Source organism: Porites lutea, chromosome 11, assembly GCF_958299795.1.
Source record: "Porites lutea chromosome 11, jaPorLute2.1, whole genome shotgun sequence".
Classification (NCBI taxonomy): Eukaryota; Metazoa; Cnidaria; class Anthozoa; order Scleractinia; family Poritidae; genus Porites; species Porites lutea.
Genome location: NC_133211.1, coordinates 23,647,779 through 23,669,390, shown reverse-complemented (window position 1 = coordinate 23,669,390; position 21,612 = coordinate 23,647,779). Strand labels below are relative to the sequence as shown.

The 21,612-nt window shown below is 38.2% G+C and overlaps 1 protein-coding gene across 1 annotated transcript; it reads right to left on the bottom strand.

The window, feature by feature from the left end:
- Positions 1–639: 639 nt before the first annotated feature.
- Positions 640–20,105, bottom strand: LOC140953021 (serine/threonine-protein kinase Sgk1-like). Its single transcript, XM_073402488.1, has 20 exons — positions 19,769–20,105; positions 16,246–16,332; positions 15,263–15,335; positions 14,873–14,948; positions 13,982–14,078; positions 13,006–13,052; positions 12,425–12,482; positions 12,262–12,345; positions 11,576–11,638; positions 11,185–11,253; positions 10,659–10,702; positions 9,493–9,561; positions 8,725–8,761; positions 8,339–8,425; positions 7,858–7,953; positions 7,322–7,429; positions 5,683–5,733; positions 4,858–4,947; positions 2,805–2,862; positions 640–1,879 (listed from the first exon to the last, which is right to left on the bottom strand). The coding sequence occupies exons 1-20, from the start codon at positions 19,838–19,840 to the stop codon at positions 1,767–1,769; spliced, it is 1,479 nt and encodes a 492-aa protein (XP_073258589.1). The 5' UTR covers positions 19,841–20,105; the 3' UTR covers positions 640–1,766.
- Between the last annotated feature and the right edge of the window lie 1,507 nt (positions 20,106–21,612).

Genomic DNA, 21,612 nt, shown 5'->3' with positions numbered 1-21,612 from the left:
ATAGTCTAACGTAGCCTTCATGAATTATTTTAAAATGAGTTTCTGAAGCTCTCGTAAGCGACCACCCTCTGCATAACCTGCATAACCGGCGTTATTTTTTTCGCCCTTTTCAGGCAAGCGAACGCTAGCGTGAGGCGAGCAAGGAGTGCCGGACACGCGCGACCACGAGGTCGAGAGAGCTCATTCTCGAAACGGACCAGCTCTAGTTACGACCACTTCTTCGAATTTCTGAGGTGGTTGTTTACGAGAGATTACACTGTATTTTCCTTTTTCTAGGACGAGGGATATGGTTCGGTACACGGAGGACTGTGTTATAACGAGGTTCCACTGTAGTCCAAATAGTGTAAAACATACTCCTGTTCGTTTTGGGCCAAATGAATTACCTATTCGAATGCCAGGCTAAGTAAACGCGCCCTTATAAATTATTACGGTGTAGCAAACCTTGTTGAATTGTTAAAGCAGTTATTCAAGAAATCAAAATTTGACGACAAGTAAAGATAGCGCCTAAGCCCCTCGCTGGCTTTGCTGTATTCAGCAAGACACTAAGAGTTAAAAGCAGTCATAGATTTTCTGAAATTATAGAGTTTGCCGTACTTTATAAAATGAAACCAACAAAAAGACCAAGAGAAAGACAAAAAATGGCGTTTCTTTGCGTTTATTCAATTTATATTTTATTTGAAGTATTCGTTTAGATTCGGAACATTGGGTGACGCGATGTACAGGAAAATATAAGATAGAGATCTTACACTTATTTGACAGAATTGTAAACACTGATTCTGCACCGTTCAGGGGCGATAGCGATAGTGTAAGTTGTTAAAATTGAAAAATCAAAATGTGCTTAACTCGTGTAAAGAATTCGCAAGAAAGTTCTCTAAAATCACGTTGAGTTTCAGAGACAAACTAATAGATCACTAAAAGGTGTGACTGTTGTAACCGTATTTTTTTCGCATGAAAATATTGTGAAATAATACAATCTCTCAAAAATAACAGTTTATACTTGTAAATATATATTTTATATTAGAAAAATCTTACTTGAATTCTGAGTCTCTTCCAAAAAAAACAATTTTAGCATTAAATGGAACAGTTTTAAATCGAGTCTGAATCACTCTCGCTAATCAAAAAGACATGTAAAACGAGAGAAAAGCACGAGTGATCCGACCATTAGTGAAAGTAAAAAAAATGACAAGAATTCATGGTGATTAACAGTGTCACGAAATATATAAAGCTGTTCGCGAGTATTCAATTGAAATACATTCATTCGTTACTGAACAGTTTCTATCATTTTTTCGGTAGTTAAATTAATTGCAACAATAGTCGCCCCAAGTAGGGAAATCCAGATTCCCTAATCCAAGAAATTTTTGCCAGTGGAATCCAGAATACAGCTCAAGGAATTCCGGAATCTCACTAACGATTGGAATCAGAATCCAATACCTGGAATTCAGATTCCAAGAATGTCTTGGATTTCCTTACATGGCGGCGAAGTCTCGTTTCTTGTAAAAACAATCATAGACATCTTCTCTAGTGATGAAAGTCAAATTTCTCGTGAAAAAAAAAAAATAATGGAATTGGTACTTTTTACAAGCCTCACCTCTCGAATTTTCCGTTTATTTTACAAACTTTCATCATACCCCAACAAAAAGAAAACACGTGATCGTAGTTAATCATCTGTTACTGACATGTACGTTAGTGAAAACACATTGAAACTTGTTTGATTCTCGCGGCAGGAACCAGCACAAGACCGACCAGCAGAGCCTTTATCGTGACTTTCACTCGTGTAGATCTTCTGTTGGAGGAACGTAAGTGAAACCAACGAAGGCGTCGTCAGGGTCATCCACGCTGGCACTCAAGAAAGCTGAGTCAGCTGATTTACCTACCGATCCTAGGATTGAAATAAATACTTGTTAGTCACGATATGAGTTAGGGGCGTAGCCAGAATTTTTCCAGAGGTACGCAAAATTTTCCAAATCCAACTGACACTGCAATACATTGAAAAGAAATTGACACATGTATATGCTTCGGTAAGAATTTCCGTCTTCGTACGACCCTGATTTTACATGCCGAGGTAACAGATGTCACACTCAAGTTTGTTTCCCGCGATAGGTGAGGCATCATAGACACTCAAATGATTGGTTGATTCACCGTGGGACTCAGAACACGACGGAGCCAAGCATCCTAGTAGATGTCAACGAGACTTTATTTAAAAAGCTAAATCCCTCGAAATAAACTGTTCACAGTCCCTTATTATTTTGTAAGATCGTCAGGATCGAGAGCTTACCAGCACAGGCGGCCATCTTGATTTCATGTATACCGAAGGGGTGGACGTCCGGGTTTATAGCGGTAAGGGGGGGGGGGGGGGGAGGCGCCTCCTCCCAAAACGTCCTCCGTCCCCTAAGTAGATTTGAGACTCATCCCCAGGCTAAACTCAGAACATTTGAAGCCAAGTTGGCTGCCTGTACCGGAAAGCGCTCGATCTCGACTATCTTACAGAAAAGTAGGGGAATGTGAACAGTTACCTTCGAAATGACTCCACGTTGTTTTATTCCATAACTTCGCATATTTGACCTCACTGGAATGCAAACTTCAAGTCAGGTATGATGTATGCCAAGGAGGAGCAGTTTTTTAAAGCGAAAACGGATAATGGTAACAAACTACTTCAATGGTTTGTTACAGGGGAACAGGCAACAAAAATGAAAAATGCCAATTAGATTTTGTTCAAAATAGCGCTAATATGGAGCAAAGACAAAAGAAACAGAGTTATCTTACAAAGTTTACAACAATATTAAAGCAGGAAAGCAGAAACAAACCTGGGACCGGCTCACGAACAAATTCAGGATCAAAATGCTTCAGATCCAGTTGACCACTCTGTCAAATAAAGTAAGTAAGTATCAAGAGAAACACTGCGTATTTCCGTATCCGAGGAGCATACCGGAAAATATACTACCACTTATCGAAGACACGCTAACTATAAAAATACAATAGATAAATATCTGATGAGAATACCGTAAAATTCCGAAAATAAGCCCCTCCAAATATAAGCCCCCCAAACTTGTAACGAAAAAAACCGTCCGTTAAATCGCCCCTCCATATATAAGCCCCCCGGGGGCTTGCACTCGAAAATTGCCCTCAAATACAGAGTAAAGCAAAGCAAAAACGGTAAATTTCCTTCCAACTGTAAGGCTAGCCCACTCGATTTTGAAACGCAAATTTCCCTCCATAGATAAGCTCCTCCAAAAATAAGCCCCTCAAAAAAGGCCTTTGAAAAATACCGGGGGGTATAAGCCCCGGGGCTTATTTTCGGAATTTTACGGTATGTTGGGGGTTAATTGAGGATGATGGCGTCATTGGGCGGTGACGTTAAGTCGTTGGCTCTGTCTCCCTCATACTTCCTTCGTTAGTTTACTCGTAGGGGTCGTAAAAGAACGCACATTTAAAGCCTCCGTTCGAAAAAATGAAAAGAGTAGGGGAGTTTCCCCGGTCCCTGGTGGTATGATCTGCCTCCACCCCTTTTATTACTTCACACCATGCATGTCACGGATTACGTTGATTGCAATAAGTTCAAAGATGGCGCCCCATATGCGGGGTTACCGGTCGTTTCGATACAAGTTTATTCATTCGAGTTGTAAAAAGCTTCACGTACTTAGCTTTAAGAACGAAGAATATTCACCAACAATGTTTTTCTTTTTCAGGCACAAACTATACTTGAAGTGATCGAAATTTTTGTGCAGGTTTACTGCTTGGGTTTGTATCGAAACGACCAGTTACCATATGGCGACATCTGAGCTATACACGGGACGTTTTGCAACGACGATTTTCAGCGCAACACAGCGACAACTACGACGCGAAAATGCCTAGTTTCACGGCGTTTTCTGGAAGACTTAAACAAGCCAGGACGAAATTTTCTCTCATTCTTATCCTGAATATGGTTCTCAGAAATTCAAGTCAAGGAGTGTTTGCTTAAGTGAGTGAGTCAGAATGATCGCGATGAAGATTGGAAGAACGCAAATTCAATTTTTAAGAGAGGTTTTCGCTTCCCTCGCCGTCCGCGGATCTTAAGGTGCCTGACGTTAGAAGGAAGCTTATGTAACGAGCAGAACAACAACTCTGTTCGTGCATTACACTTTCTGGTACATTTTTTAGTCGTCACTGCACGACTACCACGTAAAAATTTGCTAATGCGACGTTTTGCTGAGGACGTAATCACACAGCGAGAAATTTTTCTTCCAATTTTTGAATTTGGATGCGGTCCTTGGGAATTCGCCTACATATTTTCACAGTTTAAGCGTGTTGGAAAAAACGTGATAAAATTTGAAAGAGTACGAATTCACTCTACCAATAACGTTTTCAGTGCCGTCGCCGTTGTCGCTGCTTAGCTCTGCTTAGGGTCCCTAATATAAAACGGAAAGAGAATTATAAATCTGTCCTCTCATTCTTCGTTACATTTCATGGGAGGGCCACAAGATCGTGTAATCTATTGCATATCCCTATATGTCGCTTGTCGTCTTGGCAGCGTTTATGTTTGCGTACTCCGATGCAAACTGTGGAATAATCTTTCCAGTGACTTTAAAGTAGAGGAGAATGTGACAATTTTCAGACGCCGTCTACTGAATGCGCTTTTGAGTGATGAAATTTAGCTTAGATGAAATCTATTTATTTATTCATTCACTTGTTTATTTATTTAAAATATGTTCCTATTTTTTTACTTGTCCCAACGTACACATTTTCTACTAATTTGTTTTTTTTTTTTCTACGTTGTTATAATATCGTAGTCATATAAACATTGTGACTGAAAAGCCCAGGTTTGGAGTATTTATACACATTGTAAGCAGTCATTCACTTGTGACACTTGACTTTACTCACCACATTAGGATTGTATGGTGGGTCAATTTTCTTTTCATACAACGACTCCCAGTCAATGATCCTGAAGAACGGATGATTCTTTATGTCCTCCTGAGGATGAAAAACGATTGATTAAACTTAAATGACTTGCCGATAAAGTACAACTTCTAAAAACAAGGCAGCTAAGCCCATGCTTCTAGGTACAATTTTCTTAGTACTTTAAAATTGTTTTCTGACCCTATGGTATTCACTGTGCCACATCCAACTTCCTAGGTCGGAATACACTGGGCGAAAAGTTACAGCAACATGTCACGGAGACACATCGCAGTGACCGATCTCTTCGTGTGTACTAGAGAATTTTTACCGAATTAAGCTTTAGTTACTTGGAAATTAACTCCAATGACGTTTCGCTTCTTTTCAATCACTTTATTTATAATTACTTTCCCACTTCTCTCGCCTAAGTAAGAAAAAACTCAGAGGATTGAAAAGCGTTGAATATTGAGGAACACAAATCTATACACGATGATAATGGCAGAAGTAGAAAATAGGGGGAAAACGTGATCATGTGGCACTTGTTGGATTGGTCTCACAGAAATAAAGAAAAAAAAATATTACTTGAACTTCCAGTCACACCTAGAGATTTAAGCTTCTTGCATCAAACGGTTTGATTGAGAGCCACAGATTCTTTGTCGAGGCCCGTCGGCATTCCAAAAGCTCAATTCATCTAATTGTTATTCCTTGCATTGACAAACTGGGCGCTGTAAGTACATGTCCCGAAAGACAATAGCGTTCTCGGCGATGATAATGCAGAGTTTGAATGTATTTAGTAGCAGAACTATTACTTACAAAATCACTTGGTCCCTGTCCAAGCCTCTTGGTACGGTCTTTCTGAAGAAGCTATCAGCGAGAAAAAAAGCGTTATCACATAAATATTTAGCCTGCGTACAAAAGTCTCGTATATTTCTTTGCTCCGCAAACAACAAAGGGAATAGAAGACGCCTGCACGCAGGCTAAGAAATATTTTCATCATAAAAGTGATAAAATACTATTTCGTAGGAAATAGAAAAGATGCGGTAGCTAAGGGGCTGTTTACATGGAGGTAGGAAGATCCTGGAAGGCGGAACAACTTTTTGTTGGCTAAATATATTGATTTATCTTTATTTATCGACTACAGTACGTTTTTCAAGGACGTAATCCAATACTACTATTGTCAATTCAGTCCGGTGTCCGCTAGCCTGCGCGCAGACGAAATTAAACTCTGGTACTAATCAGAGTTTAGTTATCGTCTGCACGCAGGCTAGGTGTCCTCTTAATAGAGGTTTTTAACAAAAGAAATAAGCCAAATATAATCTATTTTAGTGTCCGCGTCCGCTTAATGGAGGTGTCCGCTGAATAGGAGTTCGTTATAAAGGGAAATATAAGACGTTAATGGAGTAGTTGTAGTAGTAGTAACGCCAAACGAAATGTTCGGCCTTTCTTGCCGTGATAATCCACTGAACGACCCGCCGCCATTTTTGTCTGGTTTGTCCCTGGCACTAAAATCTCCTTGCAAAAACAGATTACACGGGGCTAGGATCTTCCTATCTCTCACCTAGGAAGATCCTAGTGCTAGGGACAAATACAACTCATTAGATGTAAACTGAATACTAACAACATAAGGCGCCAGAATGATCCACCTTCTAGGATCCTTCTAATGCTAGGATCTCCCCTCCATGTTAACAGCTTCTAAGTCGTCTGTCAGGCAAGCCGTGGTTTCGGCTCTGAAGACTCTTGACGCAAACGAATGGTGCTGAGTGGTGTTCAGTCCATATCGATGATGACCTCCGCATAGGTTATCGAAACGTCAGTAGCGAGCGTGAGCAACAACGAAGGAGACGTGAACGAGAACAGCAAAAAAGAAATTGGTTTAGATGGGCAAAACAACAAATCTGTACGTGCATCGTGCTTTTTTGTACAATTCTTTCCCGTCACGGCACGACTACGACGAGAAAATGCATAATTATACGTTTTGAGGAGGGCGTGAACTCAAGACAACAACTTTCTTTATCTTTTCCTGAACTTCGATAGAGTCGTTTAAAATTCAACTCCAGAAAAAAAGTACCAACATTTGACGAATTGAGCGAGATAGAATAGGCGCGAAAACGTTTGAAGTAGCCTACGAAAACATCCGTTTCTCCTCTCTCTTCGCAACTGGGGACGTTTCGCGCGAAACGCCCCCAGCGGCGAAGAGCGAGGAGAAACGGATGTTTTCGCAGGCTACGTTTGAAGCAGCGCGACTTCACTTTTTAAGTGACGTTTTTGTAGCCGTCGCCTGTCGTTTTTGCTTGAGCTCCCTAGGAGTCACTGCCGTCAACGAGCCAGTTTCGGACTATACTCACCCGGACGATCATGTTTCACCCACTTTTCAAAAGTTCATATAGGTATAAATTGTTTTGACTTTCTTTTGGGGGACAAACCATCGAACGTCCAATAGCTGGTCACTTACCCCCTCTAAAATGTTTCTTGCACTCTGGGAAATGTTGGTCCTTAGACGCAGCGGTTTGTACAGAATATTCTCATACATTTCAGCTGTGTTACGGCTGTAAAATGGAGGCTACGAAGGAAATAAAGAAATTTTGAGTTTCCTTTTTATGGACCCAAAGTAATAAAAAATAAACTAAATTTGATTTCTTTTAAATGTAAATATAACAATGATTTCTGTCATCTATTTATTAAACTGAGACGCCTAAAAACGAATCCAAAGAATCAGAGAATAAGAATATTATTTTGTATTATCCTAAAGTAACGCACGCTTAAACTAATGCGGTACTAAGCTGATAGTCAAGTATCGAGAGTATCCTGCAAGTAAGCTTTCCATTCCGATTGGCAAGCGCGGGTGATATACGAGAAAACGCGAGAACGAGTGGCCGCGAGCGGCAGTGGAAAGGAGAGCTTCCCTTTCCTTCCCCGTCACGCGCGTGACTTCTCACGATATCCTTAAACTAGATTGCTTTCTCGCAGGCTAATAATTAGAATTCTTACCAAACCATACATCATTTCGTATAAGACTGCACCCAGACACCACCAATCCACTGTTTTGTCGTATTCCTGCTTCCGAAGAACTTCTGGAGCTAAGTACTACCAACAAGAGAAACAAAAAATATCGAAAATAGGTACAAGTTGTGCTCTCGGTGGGGCATGTCACTATTACAAATACAGATCCTAGTAAAAAGAATGTCTATCACTGGTGACCTGAAGATATAGGGTATAAATTTTTATTAAGTATTCACATCCATGCAACTAAGGAATTTACATTGTATAGAGCGTTTGGATATCACAAGCATAAATTTCCGTTAAAAATTGACCAAGGATTTTTGATCACTCGAGAAGCCATAAACATTTTTAAGAGAATTTCAATTTTATTGGTTCTGATCTCTCTAAACCTAGACTCGGCAAAAAGATCAATGAACTTGTGGAGAGTGTGACATAGTGACAATTGTTTGAGGTTATTGTAAAGAATTACCTCTGGTGTGCCACAGAATGTTGAGGTTGTTCCTGAAGATTCTATTCCCTCTTTACATAGTCCAAAGTCTGTTAAAACAATATGACCCTGCCAGGAAAAAAACATTGTAAAACACCAGTTTTTACGTTGTGATTGCTCGAAGTTAATCGTAGAAATTGTAAAAATATTATCTATCGCGAATTAATAATAGCAAGAAGCTAGTTGGGGTAATAATAATAATAATATAATAATAATAATAATTAAAACTTATATAGCGCAACTTTCCATGGGACACGATCAAATGCGCTTTACAATAAGTTAAAAAGAAAGACTAAAAATGAATAAAATTTACAAGCAAGTGGAAAGATATAAAAATGAAATAAAATAACATAACAAGGTGAACAAACCTTATAATCTAGAAGAATATTCTCTGGCTTCAAGTCCCTGAAAAATGAAAAATGTAATGTTACCTATAGTCTAAGGGAAAAGCGCTGACATGGAGTCAGCCAATATCCTTCTTCGACTTAAAATTCTCTTCAGCTAACAACTTTAAGTCATCTTTAATAGAATGCTCAAAATGAAGGGACACTAAATTACCGGTGACTGGCAGAACATATTGCTCTCTTAACAGAGACCTTCGTAAAAAGACACCTGGACTTGGTCGGATCCTCTCATCGGCAGTTGCAGAAACTATCGTTGGTTCAGTGTTTTTTCTATCTTTTGTAAAATGCAATTTGGTAATAACACCTGTCCGACTGAAAGACCAGTTAAGACAGCACCCTTTCTTCAGTCGGTTTTCTTTGATTCTCTGTGATGTGGTCACCTCTTTATTCCTTTCACTCCAAAACGCAGCCAAAGTTAAAATTTAATGAAATTCTTAAATTTCATTTTATAAAATGCAGAAAAACAAAAAGCACCACTTGAAAGAGGTTCCACTTGAAGGGTCCACAGACTCAAACGTTAGAATCACTGTACAAGACGACTTATATAGACGATTCATTGAGACGTGTCAGCCCCATAAATGTCCATTTTAGAGCAAGTTAGCCGTTTGCAAAAAAATATTTTGGATGAGCATCTACTTCATCACTACGGATCTTACGAAAGTACGACGGCAACACACCAAGTAATATGAAATTTTCGTGACAGCTTGCACCTGTTAGAAATTGGTGACCTACCTATAAATGATTTGAAGAGAGTGAAGATAACCTATTGCCGAAGCAATTTCTGCTGCGTAGAATCTTGCCCTGAAATGTTTGGTAATAAAATGTATCATAATATTATTCTCAATTCATAGCTCAAGGAAAATTGAATGCCTTCTCTATAAACCGAGGAAACTAAATGTCTGTGCATGCATCAGCAGTGCAAATTATTGCCGTTTTTTCACCAGAGTGGCCTACTGTACATAGTCATCAGTAAACACTGTTAGGTTATCTGCAGGTCAACTGTTCACATGACTTAATATAACCAAAAGGGAATGCTTATCAGATGGTTTGAAAATCTTTCCAATACATCTGTTCATTCTTCCACTTATTGGAGGGTTTCTGATTAAAGGAAAAATTGGGGCTGAAATCTCCAGTCAATTTTCTCCATATTTATAACCACTTATTAAATATGTAATTAATTTTCTTATCAATTTTGTAATTAATTTTGTAACAGTTCATCGCCACGGAATATTAATGAGTTTTTAACTCTTAAAAATTTTTCCTGTATACTCTGTTTTTTAAATCCTGTAATGCTTTGGTCTGAAATATTGTTTTCACCCTGAAAAGCTAAAAACTCTACCAAAAGAAACTCAATTAGACATGACCTTGTTTTGCCTGTCAACTGCATTACCGGATCGGTGATATGAATAGAAGTACCTCAGCATAATATAGATATACACTATTATTATATTAAACACCATTGAAATACCAGGCGCGTTTTCTTGCAAAAACGTATCTTCACACAAAGAGGTAACATATTATCTTCACACGTAAAAAGGTCACGATTGCTATGGTTACATAAAATTGTGCCTTTCACGACAGAACAAAAATGTTTAAGTGAATTGGTTTGATGATTTATTAGTGTTTATAATAAACAAATAGAACACTACATGACCACTTAGCAATACAAAATTTTTCTTCTCGCATTGAAAAACAGTTAAATTTTATTATTCACTGTACTCAATTGTGAAATATTGTTCAGCACTCAAAGAAAAATTTTGTAACTCCGCATGGCTATTAGTCTCCCTCGCAGCCGTTTTTAGTATCGTCACGCAACGCTATACTAAAAATGGCTGCGAGGGAGACTACATGGCTATGTAATAATCCTTTATATATACTGGCACTATACCAATACTTACCTGCTTTCTTGAAAATATCTCTCTCTTTGCAAATGAAAGAAAAGCTACAACAACAACGAAAAACCAACCATCATATCTCATTGCATGAATATTTGGAAATAAGGAGCCCATACATGTATGTATAGACAGAGAGGTAGCCTCCATCACCCCATGTCCTCTTTTATACATTGGAGGGCCTTTTTGACTTTGTAACAGAGAAATTCCATTCCGAGTTTGTTTTTTAACATTGTTAAGTTTAATCTAGGGTGTAGCTGAATTGTAAAAAACATTTTTCTTTTCTTTTCATTGATCGAGATCCAGACCAAATCCTGAGGTAAAGGGGTGCTCTATGGCTAAAACAGGGGGCTGTTCCCCTTCCCTGCTGCAATGATCTGCCAATGGACCCAAACATATTTTCTTAGAATTATTTTAAAATAATACAAAATTTCACAGGAAATGGGGTGGCCGTGGTCCGCTTAGCTGACACCTTAATCTGCCCATGGCTTTATAAGCACAACATAAATTTACCCGATGACTCTCTACCTACCTCTCCACCATTTGCATAGTCCAACACAAAGTATAACTTATCCCTTGTTTGGAAAGAGTAGTGGAGACCCTGTGATTAAAAACATTGATAAAGAGGCTGTCACTTATGGCTAAATTGGGTGCCTGGGAAAAAGTCCCCACAAGTAACCGCATATAAACAGCTACATAATGTAGCTGTTTGTAATGAGAAATTATTTCTCATTACAAGTTAGCCTCTATTTCCTTGTGAAACAATGGGAGAAATTGGGCATTAGATCAAATATCACTTATGGCCTTATTTTTTACACATCCATAAATTACTTACAAAAGAGTTCAATCCTGGACATAAGTGCAAAAAGGTACCTTAAATGTGAATTAATCAATCAATCAATCAATCAATTAATCAGTCTTACCACCAAAAAGGGATGTTTAATATTCTGCAACAAAACATTCCGTTCCGCCATGATATGCTTTGCCTAAAAAAGAGCATTGCGTTACACTTAGTTTTCACATGATAATCTTGCGAAGGAAGGGGTGATTTTGTGTGACTTCTGTGACAGCTAAATTTGCAAATGATGGTTTTTCTTGCTGGAAATCGATTTTTGCAATTTTCAGCAAGTTGCCTATACAGGTAATTCACACTTATACTTATTGGATAGATACACAATCAAAGTACGGGCAAAAGCAGCATTGAAATGTACAATAATTATTATTAACTCCCCACTTGACAGTATGCACCATTGTCATAGCACGGTATCTGCATCTTAAATGAACTTGTCTGGTAAATTTTTCTCGCATTTATGCTGACCATTTTTAATCCGCTTCAGAGTCATTTAACATCTCATGATCAAATCCTACACTCATTTTGCATGTGAAATAAATGCATTAAATAATGCTTTTTTTTTTCTTCCAAATCAGCTGAATTTTTGCATGTGGCCTCTGATTCTTTAGAAAAACACTGCCCTGCATTTTTTTTAATTGTTGCAGAGAGATCACAACTCTTTTTCCCCAGGAACCATTGTTCAAGAGACAAATGGTGCAAAATCACAAAAATAATGTAGAAACTGTACATAAGTACTGGTATATAATTAAAACTAACCTCTTTCCTCTTTCTTATCATAGCCTTGTTCAGAACTTTAATGGCATAGATTTTATCCTCTGCCTTGTTCTTGGAAAGAAAAACCTTTTAGGAAACAAGATGAAATTAGAATTGGGTTCCAAGTGGAAATTGTAAGGTTTGAAGAAAATCATGCTTCACTTACCTTTCCAAAGCTCCCTTTTCCTATAACTTTCAAGAAAAGGAAATCACTAGGCTTTGCTCTAGAGAAGAAAAATATAATTCTGATTTGCTAAACTGTTGCATTCAGATATTCAATATTCATGCAGGGGAATGATAAGCAAGGACTTTTCCAGATGTATGTACATTTTTCCAAATGCACACTACCCAACCCCCTTCTCCAAAAACATCACTTTCCTTGCATGTGATTTGAGTTAAAAAATTTTTATCAGCATGGTGAGGTAACCATCTCTCTAGGCCATAGGGTGGCCACTGCAGAGATTCCAACCCTGTCAACTGAAAAAAAGGGGGTTTGTAGAGCAGCATAGCCATGCCCACAAACGCCAAAGGTGCAAGCCACTAGGGGGTCTTGGACATGCCATTTTCTAAAAGAACATCGGTCAGTGTAAAACGCAGACTGCAGACTATTGTCTTCACCATGCAAATAAGAACATGCCAACAATAGCCCCATTGTTTTCTAACCCTTGTGAAAAACAATGGTACGCAGTCAGTCCACAGTCTGCATTTTACACGGCCCATAATAAAACATGAACACATTGTACTCACTTTGGATTATTTGTACCTCCTAAATCAATCCCATCCATATCCTTAGCCTATGAAAGAAAACAATATCAAGACCTACAACAAACTGAAGAAAGGAGCCCAATGCCGTCACGCTTTTAATAGTAAAACATGTCTGAAAAACAGAATGCACAAACAGTTTGAATCGGCAACCTGGGATTCTGCAGTTACGCACCACTGGCCTTTTTTTCAAACTTAACCTATAGCCAACAAACCTGCATGGGACACTTGTATAAACCTATACTGTAAACTTCCACTTGTAAGTCCCCCCCTCCCCCCCTCCCTAGTTATGGGCTATCTACCTGTAAACGAAAAAATAAATAAATAAAATAAATAAAGCCGCCCTGGATATCACCATCGACCCTCTAGCTTGTATTGAAATGAATTTGTTTTTTACGACCTTCTGAAGTTTAAAAGAGCGAGTAAATTCAAAAAGTATTTTGACCAGCACTACTGCTATCTATTTAGCTTGTTTTGAAATGCTTTTTTACGTCTGGTTATAAGCCCCACATTCATAAACCTCCTTACGAAGTCATATAAGCCCACGGCTTATAAGCAGAAGTTTATGGTATGCAGTTTATACTCTGGCTTAATATTTTTGAGATGTGCATGTTCCACCAAGTGACTTGTTAACATGAAAATGAATACATGTACATACGATGGGAGCTGACTTTTATTGGGGCTTGATCTTTAAAACAAAAATTTTATATTGGCAAGTGCTGTATTATGGCTGGGACATTTATACAGCGCTTATTCTGGGGTGCAATTCATCACAATTTTTTTGCTCCTACAAAGAGTGGTGTTAATTCTGGTAAGGTAAAATGAGGCACCTTACAGCTGGTAAATGGCATACAGCAACAGTAAAGATGGGTGCATGGTATTGCTCATAATAAAACAATAAGTCCAATGTATGAAGTGAAGTTTGTTGTATACATCCAAACTGGGTCATATCGTTTGTTACCTGAGTGTCAGACTCGTCAGCTCCTGGCTGATCATCATCGTCATTAGTTTCTGCATTCCTTGGATTATCAAGATTAAAGAATTCTCTCACCTCAGGTCTGCAAAAAATGACAACATTAAAACTGTCATTCCAATTTTTACTTGAATTTCAACTGTACTTCAGACATGCAGCTATCAAAATTTTGCTTGCCCTGCAGGGCAGTTAATCAGAAGTAGCCTGAGACAACAGCTGACATTTTGTGAGACCACCACTTAGCTGGTTTCCTCAGGAATAATGTGTGAGAAATGAGAGCAGAAATTCCATACTGATGACGCATCACTACCCAGACCTGGTTAGTGCTTCTAATTGGTCGAAGCAAATTTTACACGCAGCACAACCAATCAGAAGCATCATTAATTTCATGGGGAAACCAGTACTGGTGTCGTGAATTGTCAGTCTAAACAGCCTTACCATCAATATGAAAAGTTATTAAATGTATGAAAAGTTACTTGCCACAAAGGAAAATCTATTGGTCCCCATGACATATAACCACAAGGGACTTTGTTTGAGCCCATGAAAGAAGCCTATTAAATAGTTAAAACTGACTGTATAAAATGCTTGTAATTTCACAGAACAGCAACCCCCATGCAACCTCAGCTGTGTTCATTGAAGGCTGGACAATCTGCAAGCCAGCGAACCATGCCAGCAATGAAAAAAAATTAGGTTTTATGAAATTGTAAAAGCATGAAAAATGTTTCCTGCTGTCCCCGATATATGGGTATGTAAGGTATGTAAGGTTTTTCTGCTGATGGCAAAATTATGCAGTCCTGCTCGAATTGCACTGATCAGAGTTAAGCACTCAATGAACTGACTAGGTTCAAGCACAATAGTAGTTAAACAGAACCAACTTACAGTTCAATGGCTTTAGGATGACTGAAAATCTTCTGTGTGACATCATTGAGACCCTCTCGCCTTACTTTGATAAACTCTATAACACAGGAGTAAATAAGAAAATAAGTAAAACCGAGGATCATAATCACATTCAAGTTTGTCCAGTGCTTTATATGCTGTGAATATAATGTAGTTTATAATGTTCTATTTTCTCTCACTGTGGCAATAGACACGAGGAACAGGTCCATTTCTGGGTTGTTGTTTACTAAAATGTCATTTTCAAGGTCATTGTTTTCTAGGTTGTCACTTTCTACGTCATCTACAGGTTGTACGTACGATTTTCTAGGTTGTCTTTTTCTAGACCCAAAATAAATAATTATGCTTTGCTCATTCCCAAACAAGTAAGCTTACCAGGATCAAAGTTATTGCCTAGCAGTCGTTTACTAGGTAGTTTCAAACGCAGGTCAGGAAACATTCTTTTAAGCTGCAAAAAATAAAAATCTGATCAGTAGAGAATAAACTTGAAATGGATCAGCTTTAGCTGAGTTGGTACAGCTGGTCAATAGAGCTAGCAGAGGGTTTGGGGTTTATAAAGCCAAAGACCTGCAGAAATAACTGAGAGAAACCTTACACCTCAGCATGGGTGAGTTGGCAACAGAGGAATGGCAGTCCAGTCTCAAGAAGAAGACACAAAAATAGTGTCCTGTGTATGAATAATATTATTAATTAAACAAGCACAGGAAAAAAATTTTGGCGACTAAATTGTAAAGGAATTACTGCTCCACTCTCAGCCTTCATGGGCAAAAAACAGCGTAAAATACTTTAATTTGTACTGTAAGTACATGTATTTCTTAAAATTTACACCCATGCTCTATTAAGCACTCTCCCTCAAATAAGTGCCCAACACTCCTTCCTTTGCCCACTACTTTTTTTTATAGGTAAGGATATCACAGTTAAAGCCTGCATGAAAAAGGCAAGGACCCGGCACCTCTTGGTATTTATTTTATAGGGGGGTTACCATTTGGCAAGTACAAAACACAGGTCACAAGTGCAGGTCACTACTCTATTGATTAAATAGCTGAGATAAGCAAATTCCCCACAAGATAAAACTCTATCTGGGATGTGATTATAGGGCTAGGGGACACTTTTAGTACGGTGTTGTTCTAATATTTACCCTAGCAAGGTGACCTGTACTCTAACCTGCTTTTGTGACCTGTGACCTGTGTTTAGTATCTACCATCATCAGGTTCAGTGCAGGTACATTAGAAGCATGAAGGGACCTAGGGCTAAGGAGACAGTTGACTGTACAGCACACAACTAGAAATTACATCGCTACTACTAATCAGGGTTTCAAGACAGATTAAGACTTCCTTGCAATACATTAATTATTGTACCTTGTCACATAATTGATGAAACTCATTGTATCTTCGAAATATGAAGTAAGACCTTCCATCAGGGAGTTTTATCAGAACCTTGTAAACCTTGACAAAGAGAGCAAAATAAGAAGGTTTTAGTATACAAAATATTTCAGAGTTCTACTGCCATCATAATGTGGAACCATAAGGTAAAATACCCAGAGAACACACCGTACCAAGCTCCGAGTGAGTCATGTACTGGTCAAGTAATTGACAATTTTCTTGACAGGGATTTTGTGCATCTCAACTGAAACCTGGCCATGTATATAAAGTACTGTAGCCCATGTTAAAATCTTATGCAGCACAACATTTTTGATAGGGATCAAACCTTCTTTGTAAATGCAAGAAGTGCATTTTGCATAGGAAGAAGTTTCTTCACAAATCTTCTTTTCTAAGTACCTACAAAATATTTATGCCATTCCAATCCCTTGCAGACAAGCTCCAAATGGGAATTAATAATATTTTAAATTCTCCCCCTACTATAATCCCTAGCCATATGTGATTGTTACAACACCCTTTACAGCAAGGAGCCCAAAAGCATGACCTCCTTTAATTTACTCACATTCTTTCATGCAGATGTTAACCAATCAGAAGTTGAGGACAGATTCCAGGTGGCTTCTGATTGGTTTTAATCTGTACGAAAAAATGTGAAAAAAATCAAAAGCGGTCACAGTTTTGGGCTCCTTGCTATAAAAGCATGTTTCAAATAATGTAATCTAGCTAGACCAATGAGCAATACAATATCCTGTTGTATTGATTTTGTCTTTGTAATTTTGAACTGTGTTAATTATACTGTTTTATGTATGCATGGGCCTGGAGTGATTCAGGCCACAGTTGTTGTAGTACTCCGTGCCAGACACTTTGTTTCTTTCTTTTAGAACAATAATTGTTTACGCTTTATTTCCCCCGACTTGTTGACTTACCCATGTATAAGTGGCTTATATCTAATGAAAAAAGGAAAATATGATAAAAATCCTGCAATAGTCTTTGCCAAAAAGTAAAATTTTGATCTTTATCAATGACCCTGACAGACAGAACTTGATTGGGTCAAATTTTATCTGCTGAATTTACCTGTTTAAACATCACTGAAACATCAGCTTGTCAGTCTTTTTATGTGGGTAAATTCAACAACTCACTACAGTTAACAAAATCGGCTTTATCGGCTCTCTACAATTTTATCCCCTTGATTTTCAACAGAAAATTTATGCTCTTTTAAAACATCAATCACACAAATTGCAGCTTGTTTTTGGGGCAAGCAGCCCTTACAGCTTGCTTGCTTGTTTTAGTTAATTAAATTTTAAGATGATCTGCCTATACTGGACCCATGCACAATTGGCAAGTGAGCTTGAAAAGTTACAGGACAGGTTTTTTTTTCGACTCCTACTCTTGGCAGTATTGAAGAACTTACCTAAATGCAAAAATTTCCTGTTTTCGCATTGCGTATACTGTTTTTTTTTCATTTAACTTTGTGTATATGAGATAGTTTGCTTGTTTGTTTGTTTTAATTTCCCTTTTCTCCTCTGGCTTCTTTTGCAACTGGCTTTTCTAGTGGTGTGACTATATATGTTAGTAGTGCAATCAATTGAACGGTCACACCACCAAATTTAACTTTATGCGGGGCCCAGACAAGAATGACACATGACCTTGTGAGTAAAAGAGCTTTGGTAGGGTAAAATTTGGACAAGCGAAATTAAGCCTTGAAAGGATGATATAAGACTACATAGACTAGACGAAATGGCGACAAACAACTTAAGATGGGTTAATTGCCAAAGAGACATGACCAACTCCTCAAAACGAGAAACCACCTATACATACCCCCTAAGAGGCTGGCCTCGTAAAAAGCTGACAAAAAAATCAGAGTTCGTGAACTGAATGTCTATAGTAATATAATTTTATTTAGGAGGAAAAATGTACATTTTTTATTTTACTGACCAATAGAAACAATTTATTTATAATCACAATTTTCTTCTAGGCTGGTTGCCAGTGTATAAGTATTTGGATTTTTTTGATGCTGGCATTAGGGAAATCATTACAGCTGTTTTCAGATGCCAAACTTCACATGGTCTGGCTCTTATGCTAATTTAACAAAAACTATATATTTTGTTTTCCACTAGCACATGAGAAACTTCCTTGACATCTGAAACATGTCTTCCAAGCCAAGCTCTTGTTAAAATGAAAATAATGTTATTTTGAGTTGTCTGTTGTGGATGTATTATGTTCAAGATGAAAAAATGCTTGTGACAAATGCACAGGTGAAACTTGAATATTTAAGAAAGAGAATAATAAAATAATTAATTTCCTAAAAAGGCCAATTATTTCATTTTGTAAATCTTGAATCTTACGAAAACTCAAGCCTATTTTAATATATAGTGATTGAGGTTTCTAACACAGCTGAGGAAGGAATATTACATATAAGAAAAAACTTGTGGTTTAGATGACTTTTACATGACCTCAAATCGATATTTTTTTCAGGTCGCAAGTTCTGTTTGATTTTAAAATTAGGTGTCCAATCAACTTGACAGAGATGTGTACATAATTGCACCTGAAGCGGATTTGTCAATTAAAGAAGCGAAAACACGACAGATTTACCAAAACATGTAGTCAAAACATACAGCAAAATAAAGTGGTTTTTGGTCAATAAGGGTAAACGACCATTTTCCAAAAAACAGGGTTCCTTTTTTGGAACTTTCAACTGTTCATTTCAAGAATACAAAAAGGGCGTCGAGATAAAGAATAAACCACCGTATGTTAATTTGTAACAAGAAAAGTCAAGAGTAAACCTTGTTCAATGTACAAATTTTGATAGTAAAAAATTAACAAGTACATGAACATTTACCACGGGCTCGACTGAGCAATAATTAGTTATTCAGAAAGCGAGTCAGATATTGGTGAAAGGAAGTCTCTTCCTCATCTAATTTTAATGAATGGATACTTTAGGACAATAAGGGCTTAAAATAACGCCAGAAACATTGATTATTAAAACGTAGCAAGGTGGATAACTCATAAACTACATCGATCATTTGGTCCGAGTGCTCGCCTTTAAGCTTAAATCAGAGAGTTTTGTAATAAAACGTTCCAAAATGCAAGTACCGCTTCAATATTGTAAAAAATAAAATAAAATGAACATAAGGATCTTTGTAACGTCTTTCGTTGAAAATGACAAACGAAATACTGTATATTTTGGTTGTAAAAATAATGAGAGGCAGCCGATACGCCTACACTCTATTTGAAATCTGATCGCCGCAGCTTTGCAAGCACAAAGATCTATCTTCCCCCCTTTTCGCTCCACAGATACGGAGAATATCTGTGAACGTTTAACCTCGACACATCGTAGACTCCGGCTTTTTCCACTGACTGTCGGCCTCTGAGGCGTACTGTATTTAATACTCTCTGTCTGACAGTTTCCTTTCACTTACCGGCGGCAAGCAAAGTGAAATTGACCTCACTCGAAAAAGCCGCTGAAACTTACTCAATATGGCGATTAATTAAGGGCAAATCTTACCGTGAAACGCTTTGATTTCTCGGAACTCAACGTTTCTGAGTCAGGTACCGTTACATCTATCTGCTTGGACATCGCATTTGATGGGAAATGATGACTTCTGCCCGCTCAAAATGATCCAAAGTCTACGTGACAGATCGAAATGCAGGCAAGACTCAAAGCTGGGGAAGGTCTATTGCGTCGTTCCGCAGTAAAATGCGTGGGATGCCAGACAACCTACAAACAATGAACAACCTACAAAAGCCAGGTTCACCGTGAACCTACTTATCTGGGCGTCTATGGAACAATGGTTGTTCAGATGTGAAACGATGCTACCCTAGGAATACGTTTATGAATACAAAATTCCTATGTGACTTGTTTTTCTGTCCCCAGAGACTGGGGTCAGAAGCCAGTGTCATCTGTCACACGACGTAAGAATTTGATCACACAAGAGAATTGCTATGTTGATCAACTATTAATATTCAAAACTATTTGACTAGCTGCTCCCACACACAAACACTTTATTTTGCGGTTTGATGGTTTTGTTCTACCAGATGGAATCCGAAGCACAGACAGAGACGAACGAAGCAGAATCTTCCCCAAACTGGCGAAGGAAAGAGTATGTAACGCAACGGTAGAATAGCCCGTGTACGGCCACGGGGTACGGTAGAAAGGAATGGAACTATTTCAAGAGCACAGCCAGAGAGAGTAGGCGTTTTCAAAATGAATTCAAGGTTTTTATTTTCATCATAACTAGATCTGTGTTGCATTCTTTTTTTCTTTTTTCAAAACCCCTTTTTTCCAAGAATTCCAAGCATTTGGGCATGCCCTTGCCCGTTAGCAGTACTTTATAACTTCTGTTAAGCTACGATATTAATACCCTGCGAGCAGTGGTTTCGCTACGCGCGTCCGGCCTGGAGAAACCACTGCTCGCAGGGTTCGATATTGAAACAAGCTTCAACTTTCGAACAGGAAATCCCTTAAATGTGGCAAAAGTCAAACTGGCAAAGTAAACAAAGTGAAAAGCTGGCTGTGATATATAGGCATGACATCAAAATGTTTGACAGTGGTGTTTAAATAGCCTGTAAACAGAAGCTGTTTTATTTTTCTTTTCGTTCTTTTCAAAAACATCGGCGAGCTCGCGGGCGGAGCGTGAGAAAGAAAAATAAGAATTTTCCTCTTCCCCCACCACTACCCACTTGCGCCGGCGGTCAATAACTCACCTGCGGTATATATTTTATCACCTGTGCTCGACGGACTTTGAAGAGAAAATAGACGGTCTATCATCAGGCTAGTGTTTTTTCAAAAAGTGAATATCAATCAAGCACCGAACGCCGAGCCTGAACTCAATATTTTCAATATTTTAGAAATGCAACTGAAACGAAAAAAGTGAAAAAATTATATCCGTTCTTTTGGTATGTTGCTGTTTGCTTGCTCTCCCTAATCTTCCTCCGTCCGTAACATCAAAGATGGCGGTTACCGGGGGCGGTTAGGAGTACAAACGCAAACAAGCAGCTTTCGCCCAACCAAAATACGCCTGCAATGCAGGTTACTGTTTGCTTTATTTTATTAACTTCTGTTACTGGTTTTTAGCCAAAATATAGTTGTCTTTTAATTTTTTCTCCATGATAACCTCATTCGCCCGCCCAGCCAACACACAAACTAAATTGACATCCACATCTCAGACCTCTCCGCATCTTCTCCGCATCCCTATAACGTCAAAACTTGGTTGGTTATACTCGCTTTTTCTTTGGTAAAAGGAAGTATAATTAAACTTTTTAAAATTGTACAAGAAGTGCTGCCGTTATTTTTTTAACAAACTGACCACGATTTATAAAATAAAGTTTTCTTTGGCGAGGAGGGGGCGG

Coding starts and splice junctions, on each gene's coding strand:
- LOC140953021 (XM_073402488.1), bottom strand. CDS start 19,840: ATGTCCAAGCAGATAGATGTAACGGTACCTGACTCAGAAACGTTGAGT. Junction 12,483..13,005: donor GGAGGTACAAATAATCCAAA/GTGAGTACAATG, acceptor TTTCTTCTCTAG/AGCAAAGCCTAGTGATTTCC. Junction 2,863..4,857: donor CACCATACAATCCTAATGTG/GTGAGTAAAGTC, acceptor TTTATTTGACAG/AGTGGTCAACTGGATCTGAA.